The sequence below is a fragment of the Erigeron canadensis genome, chromosome 9 (genome assembly GCF_010389155.1).
Source record: "Erigeron canadensis isolate Cc75 chromosome 9, C_canadensis_v1, whole genome shotgun sequence".
NCBI classification, from domain to species: domain Eukaryota; kingdom Viridiplantae; phylum Streptophyta; class Magnoliopsida; order Asterales; family Asteraceae; genus Erigeron; species Erigeron canadensis.
The window spans coordinates 11,805,680-11,813,322 of record NC_057769.1 but is presented as its reverse complement, the minus strand read 5'-3'; the positions used below and the strand labels follow the sequence as shown (position 1 = coordinate 11,813,322).

Genomic DNA, 7,643 nt, shown 5'->3' with positions numbered 1-7,643 from the left:
AAAACAGTGACCCCGTTGCAATAATACTTGAAAAAAAACCCAACTGCAAAAGCATTAAAACCTCATGTACGAGTCTTACAATTAACTCTAATAATTAAAAATTAAAAAGAGAAAAATAATAAAGCAGCCCAAAATGGACCGAAATTGTAATAGCCTTATAAACAGGCTCGTGGCTGACATACGAATACAAAAACCACAACTTTTACACCCACCACATAAAATACAATACACTCATAATTATCTTCATCGTCTTAGTTTTCAACACTTTTTTCTCGCAGGTTTTCTTTGAATTTAAAATCCATGGCTTCCCTCATCACAAATGGTGTCTTTTCAAGCTTTTCATCACAACCCATCTCAGAAACACCCAAAATCTCAAAAGGGTCTTCATCAAAATTTGATTTTTCATTCATATCAAACCCCAATAATCCAAGATTCTTGAAACTCAAAGCTCAATCCAAAACAACACTTGAAGGTAATTCAAATTCATCATCATCAGCTGTTATTGATACTAATAATAATAATAATGATGACCCACTTCAGAAATTCCTTAAAAGAGATTATAAATGGGGATTTAATCAAGAAATTGATTCTTTTACAATCCCTAAAGGCTTATCTGAAGAAACTGTTAGGTTGATTTCTTCAAGAAAAAATGAACCTGATTGGATGCTTGAATTTAGGCTTAATGCTTATCATAAGTTTTGTCAAATGACTGAACCTAATTGGTCTGATAATGATTACCCCAAGATTGATTTTCAGAATATTTGTTATTATTCCGAACCGAAAAAGAAACCGACTTTAAATAGTCTTGATGAAGCTGATCCTGAGCTTATTAAGTATTTCGATAAGTTGGGGATTCCTTTAAATGAAAAGAAAAGATTGGCTAATGTTGCTGTAGATGCTGTTCTTGATAGTGTTTCAATTGCAACTACTCATAGGAAAACTTTAGAGAAATCCGGGGTTATTTTTTGTTCTATTTCCGAAGCTGTTAGGGAGTATCCGGATTTAGTTAAGAAGTATTTAGGAAAAGTTGTTTCGAGTGATGATAATTTTTATGCTGCTTTGAATTCGGCTGTGTTTAGTGATGGATCTTTTGTGTATATACCTAAGGACACGAAATGCCCTATGCAAATTTCAACGTATTTTAGGATAAATGCCATGGAAACGGGTCAGTTTGAGCGTACGCTTATTGTAGCAGAAGATAGAAGTTTTGTCGAGTATTTGGAAGGGTGTACTGCGCCTTCTTATGACACGAATCAGCTTCATGCTGCTGTTGTGGAACTTTATTGTAATGAGGAGGCCGAGATTAAGTACTCGACTGTGCAGAATTGGTATGCTGGTGATGAGAATGGACTTGGGGGGATTTTTAATTTTGTGACGAAACGGGGTCTTTGTGCTGGGAGAAAATCCAAGATTTCTTGGACCCAGGTGGAGACAGGGTCTGCGATCACTTGGAAGTACCCGAGTGTTGTTTTGGAGGGTGATGATTCGGTTGGTGAGTTTTATTCTGTTGCTTTGACTAATAATTATCAACAGGCAGATACGGGTACAAAGATGATTCATAAGGGGAAGAATACAAAAAGTAGGATTATTTCAAAGGGGATTTCAGCTGGACATTCAAGAAATTGTTATAGGGGTCTTGTTCAGGTTCAGTCACGAGCCGAAAATGCTAGAAATTCGTCTCAGTGTGATTCGATGCTTATTGGTGACAAAGCGGCTGCTAACACTTACCCTTATATTCAGGTATGTATCTTTAATATCATTGTATATCATATCTGTTATCTGTTCATGTGAAATCTGTTTGAAAAGTTAGTTTTACCCTTCCTACAATATATATGAATAATATGATTATTTGATTATCAAAAGGTCTAATCTACTTCTATACCCTTAATTAATTAGAAACTGCTAAACAATCAACACCATCAGAAGTGATGTATGCAGAAGTATATCTGGAGATCTGGATATCTTTTCTTTTACCATATTTTAGTACATTAATTATCTAATTCTAATTATTAGATAACTTTATTGTAAAAAGCGTATCAAAACATCCGTATGTCCTTTCATGACCTCTCACTATATGTGTACTTATCTTATGCTGAAAACTAGCCACTGTTCCTGGTGGATATAGAAAAGGAACATTATGATTAACTGATCTCGAGGCTTCTTGGTGTGTAAATGTATTAAATAAGTCACTGGACTTGATGCTTTGTCCAAACCTACTCCTTATAAGGATTTTGATAAATTAGTTAACATACTCATGCAACCAAAATTTAAAGTTGACAATACCGAAAATAATACCTTGTAGATAATTGAATATTAATATCTGAGGTCTGACGACATAAGCATAACTCCATAAGCAACTATGTGACAATACCAAAAGCAGTTCACAATTCAACAACACTTTCTATCACAAACCAACTTCCAAAAAGTGAATAGAAAAGAAACTTTCCAGCAAATTTACCTAAATTACCCATTTCTAACTAAATGCATTTGACGCATGAACCAAGCCCGCCCATCGTGTTCCCTCTAAGAATAAGCATGGACCATTGCTGCTATGTAATCAAGGTTGGGAACTTGTGACATGGGATCAGATCGGGGAGAAGAGGGCTGGGGAGATATCAGTAGTTTTAGAAAATCGGACTCGATCGGGGAAAACCCAGGATTGGGTTTTTTAATATATAATAAATTTTGTAATTATATGTAATATAAAATTAGATATATATTAGAAATTTTAAACTTAAATATAAAAAGATACATTTTTTTGAAAAGTAAACTTCATTCACACATCGCCGACTCTCAATACGAGAGTGACCACTATAGTACAAGTTATTATATATAAACATCGAAGGAATTCCATTCTAACCAATTAATGCTACAATTTCTCGATCTATTTTTGAGCCATAAGAAACTAGTGGTCTTGATCTCGTGGAAAACCTTTTGAACATTCGTCGTTTCACCCTTGAATCTTTTCCTGTTCCTTGCCTTCCATATGCACTTACATGTCACGAAGACCACCCCTTTGAATATTTTTTTGTTACTGTCCAATGCCACATGTTTATGCACTTTGAAAATGTCTTTGATTGAGAAGAAGAATAGTGGTCTTACTCTACACCATCGACCGACCCTGTGCCAAATCTCTATAGCCAGTTCACAGTAACACAAGATGTGTTCAATCGTTTCATCAGCTCTTTCACAGAAGCAGCATTCCATGCTTCCGAACGAGACACTTTTTTTGCCTTGAGCGCCACCAATGTTGGGAGTCTATCCATGGAAACCCTCCACATAATCATATTACACTTTCTTGCAACCCACTTTGACCATTTGAACACATATCTACCACTGTAATCCTTCCAACTTCTTAAGAATTCCTTCACTTTTAACTGAAAAGTCGAGAGATTTGTTGCCAATCCATGTCCACCTGTCTGCTTGCTGTTTCAGGACGACCGTTTCTATCATACCTATTAAATCACACCATTCCTGAATTTCTTCACTCGTAGATGGACATCAAGTCCATTTGCAATCCGACCCAAAATCTTTATAATCACAGGAGAACCTCTCTTTAACCATACATTTCTTTTCCTTTTCTAATCTAAATAGTGACGGGAAACATTCTTTCAGGGGCAGGTCGTGTGCCCATTTGTTGAGCCAGAATCTAATGGTTTCACCCCGTCCCGAGCACTCCTTTGAAAAGGCTGTTCATAGTTACCCCTTGTACATTCACTTTATAAACACAAGTAACAATAGATTTCCACAACCCGGTTAAGGATCGATTGATAGGCAACGGCTCCCAACATCTTTTTGTATTGTGTAGAGAGTCGATAACATCTTTCCATAATGAACTATGCTCATTACGGTATCTCCAAACCCATTTAGACAGGAGTGCAATATTGGAATTTATCAATTTAAAAAGATACATAATACTTAAGAGTTCAAACTTAATTGTTTAGAAACATAAACCAATTTAGGAAATTTTCTATTTTTTAAAAAAAATAACCATCTTTGACCTGAGTTTTTACCCGAGTCAGCCGATTTTTGACCCAAATTGGCTGAGTTTGTTCTGTCTTGACCCGAGTCTGATCCCGTTGGCTGATTTTTAGCTCAAGTCAGCCTGACTCGACTCGTTTGACCTGTAAACAAAAATTTATAAAAAGCTCTCTTTCATATCAAATTTAATATATGTAGATTTTCAGCTCTCTTTCATATCAAAATTTATAATCCCGTTGGCTGATTATAAAAATCTATATCAAATAAGCATGTGGGCCTGTAAACAAAAATCTAATATATGTAGATTTTCAGCTCTCTTTCATAGAGGTGTTTTAGCCCATGACGTTTATGTGTACGTTTTATTGATTCCATATGCTACATAACAATAACAATTAAGAAAGTATTGATTTTAATGAACACCATATGAGAAATTAAGAAATTGGGTAAATGAATTATATATTTATAAAAAGAATTCAACAATTAGCTCAAAAGTATAGAATTTCTGGGAGTTTGCAAAAAGTTCAGTAGAAAAATTTGCAGTAAAAGTATTATAGGTTTTAACACGCCCAAATTCAAGGTCTTAGTGAAGAAACTCAAATCGTTCATCATATAACCATCAGAAAGTGCATTTGAAATAACACAGCAACCTTTTTGACCCACACTTCTATTGATCATTTTTGACCAGCATCTATATTATCCCATTTTGACCCATGCTATATTAGCTAAAGAATCAATTCGGACATAAAGATGATGAAAGATGATAAACAATGGTTCTGTTTGCTACAAAAATCTAACAGCCCATGTAAACCTGGTATTTATTGATATGTCTAAAGATTTCAAGATTTGATGAATTAAATTTGTTGTTAACTTGTACTTAATTAAGAGCATGGTAGTCAAAGGCTTTCAAGTGGGTGCCGAGACAATGCGTTTTAGGCAATTTGCCTTGATACACATATACTTCAGGTGAGGCTATTTCATTGAGAAGATCAACATTGTCAGTTAGTTGTGAGGCGATAAAAGTGATAGTTTTCGTTGAATATTATTGACGAATGGTTATTTAGGATTATCTATATGTATTTATGGGGGTATTGACAAAAAAAATTCTTGTGAAATTAGAGTCTTGACTGAATATAAAATAGGGCTTTGGGTATGTTTGAATATGCAACGCGTAGACCTCTCTTCTCTCTTTGACTTCCCAAGTGTGTTATTTCTGGCGTAGGTTACGATCATAGGTTGCGATAAACAAGTAATGAATTATTTGCTCAGTGATCAATCAGTATGTAAGCTATATCTCTTTCAGCTATTCTGCAGCAGGTTGTGTCCGTTTTCATCTGTTCTGCATATAGTTTTCGATTTCTGGGTTATATATATATATATAATATATATATAGTTGGGTATATGCATCAAGTTTTTGTTAAGGTCTTGTTGTTGGAGCCGCAGTGTTTGGCTTTTAGAGTAGTAAAGCTTTTATCTTCATTATCTTGCAGTAGAATACAGGATGAGTTTTGGTTGGCTATTGGTTTCGTGTTTGTTGTTGATATAGTACAGGTTACAAGTTTGTGTTAGGTAGAACCCCAGTAATTTTATAGAACCTAGCATACCATAGATGTGACATTGCAATCTTTCTTCGCTTCTATTTACTATCTATGTTCGCTCGTTCCCGTCCTTCGCATCAGGGCCTGTCCCTCATTGTGGTCAGTGCTTTGCTGCAGCGATTTTGTAGATTATCAGCTTACCGCTGCTGCAATGTGCCATCTTTTCTTTATTTTCTGTATAGTGTTTATGTTTGGTAAGGGAACAACTAATACCCTTTTAATTATTGTTTCTATGTTAAGTTGTGTCATGCTCTCGTACACACTATCTGCACCTTTTTACTTTTGTATGCCTTACGCGTTAGTCCCTAAGCAGGACAAGCAGCCTCAAGTCTGCCTTTTCCTTCAACTACCTTGATCAAGGGTGGAACTGCTTGTAAAATTCTTGTATAGACTTACCTTAAGGTCACTTATTATTTTTTGTCGTATTATATTGAATCACCATTTGTTGACATTTAGTTGCTTGAATCACCATTTGTTGACATTTAGTTGCTTCTGATATTTTTTAGTTACATGTAAATATCAAAGTATCATCTATAAAAGGAAACATTACAATTTTCATAGGACATCCCACATTCCCACGTTGGCATTCTTTGCAATTTTCATGGGATGTGAAAGTCACATTCCAAGTGAGAACCCTATCTATGTCAACACCCTTCACTAGTGGAAATAAAGTTGTTTAAGTGGCAAATTCAGGATTCGCATGGATGTTACCAAATAGATATATCTTTTAGAATCCAAGAGGCATTCCCGTCATGTTAGAATATATATTCTCTCTCACACATAGACTCACAGATACACAAAATAAGAATTGGTCGAAAGTATAAAGTTAACGCACAACATTAATGTGCTTCAACAATATTTTTAGTTTGCACTCATTGCAGGGATTCTTGTTAACTTCTATAATTTTCATTAGTTGGATAAGATATGATTTTGGTTTTTATGAGGAAGTTGACATAGAATAGATAATCCTAAAACAAAGTTTACTATCTATGAAAATCCTTTTTTAGATTTTTTTTTGTTGAGGTAATGATTGTTTATCCTTCTCTTTTAAAACAGGCCAAAAACCCATCTGCCCGTATAGAACATGAAGCAAGCACTTCAAAAATTGGGGAAGACCAACTTTTTTACTTTCAGCAAAGAGGGATTGACTATGAGAGAGCCATGGCTGCCATGATTTCTGGGTTTTGTAGGGATGTCTTCAACGAGCTTCCTGATGAATTTGGTGCTGAAGTGAACCAGTTAATGAGCTTAAAGCTTGAAAACTCGGTCGGGTAAAGAACATGCAAATTCCTCAAAAGGTTTCTACTCTAATTCCTTTTTAGTGTTATGAGTGTTCGAGGAGGGCCTTGTAACTCTAATACGTGTATAAATGAATCAGGTTCTATACATGTAATGTAATATAATGTAATCCATATAAGAACAGTGTAGAATGGTTTATATATATTTGGAGTGGAAGCCTTTTCAGGCTTGTTTTATGACTACTGAAATAAAATCTGATGTATTTTCTTGTAAGATTCTGCTGTATATACGATTTTGATATGCGAGTCTTGTAGAAAATCACTAGGAATGTCAGTGTTCACATTGTGTAATGAAGGAAAGCGAAGATGAGAGGTCTACGTTTCACTGTGGTTATGGTCTTTTGAATATTCCACGTGTTTGACAGTGTTGCGCTCATTTGGTTGTAATTTTTGCTTATCAACCACTAAACGCGGCAAAAGGATGAGGCATACACATACTGGTATTAATTTTCTTATTTGTAGCCTATGTCCAAGCATCGAACCTCACTTGCATTTCAGTCAATAATAGGAATCTTGACTTCTAGGCGTATCAGCTAGTAGTCTCGGTTGTTTTGTTCTGGCATTTTCCACTTGCCACTCCTTTCAACTATATGATTGACTAAACATTTGTTGACAGACACATACACAGACGACCAGACCACTACTTGCCACAGCTGTTTTTCATCACATAAAAAAGAGCTTAAGCCATCATAATACTCCGTATTACTCCTTTCTCACATATATAATGATAAGGAAAATGATTAATAATCTAAAAAATTCATGAAAAATC

At 35.1% G+C, this 7,643-nt stretch overlaps 1 protein-coding gene across 1 annotated transcript; it reads left to right on the top strand.

The window, feature by feature from the left end:
* The first annotated feature begins 205 nt into the window (after nt 1-205).
* On the top strand, nt 206-7,088 carry LOC122581195 (UPF0051 protein ABCI8, chloroplastic). The gene is made up of 2 exons (XM_043753365.1): nt 206-1,740; nt 6,633-7,088. The coding sequence occupies exons 1-2, from the start codon at nt 301-303 to the stop codon at nt 6,849-6,851; spliced, it is 1,659 nt and encodes a 552-aa protein (XP_043609300.1). The 5' UTR covers nt 206-300; the 3' UTR covers nt 6,852-7,088.
* The last annotated feature ends 555 nt before the right edge of the window (nt 7,089-7,643 follow it).

Excerpts from the sequence above, each read along its gene's own strand:
- LOC122581195 (XM_043753365.1), top strand. The coding sequence starts at position 301 with ATGGCTTCCCTCATCACAAATGGTGTCTTTTCAAGCTTTTCATCACAA. Across the intron at positions 1,741-6,632 it reads ACACTTACCCTTATATTCAG|GCCAAAAACCCATCTGCCCG; the intron begins GTATGTATCTTT and ends CTTTTAAAACAG.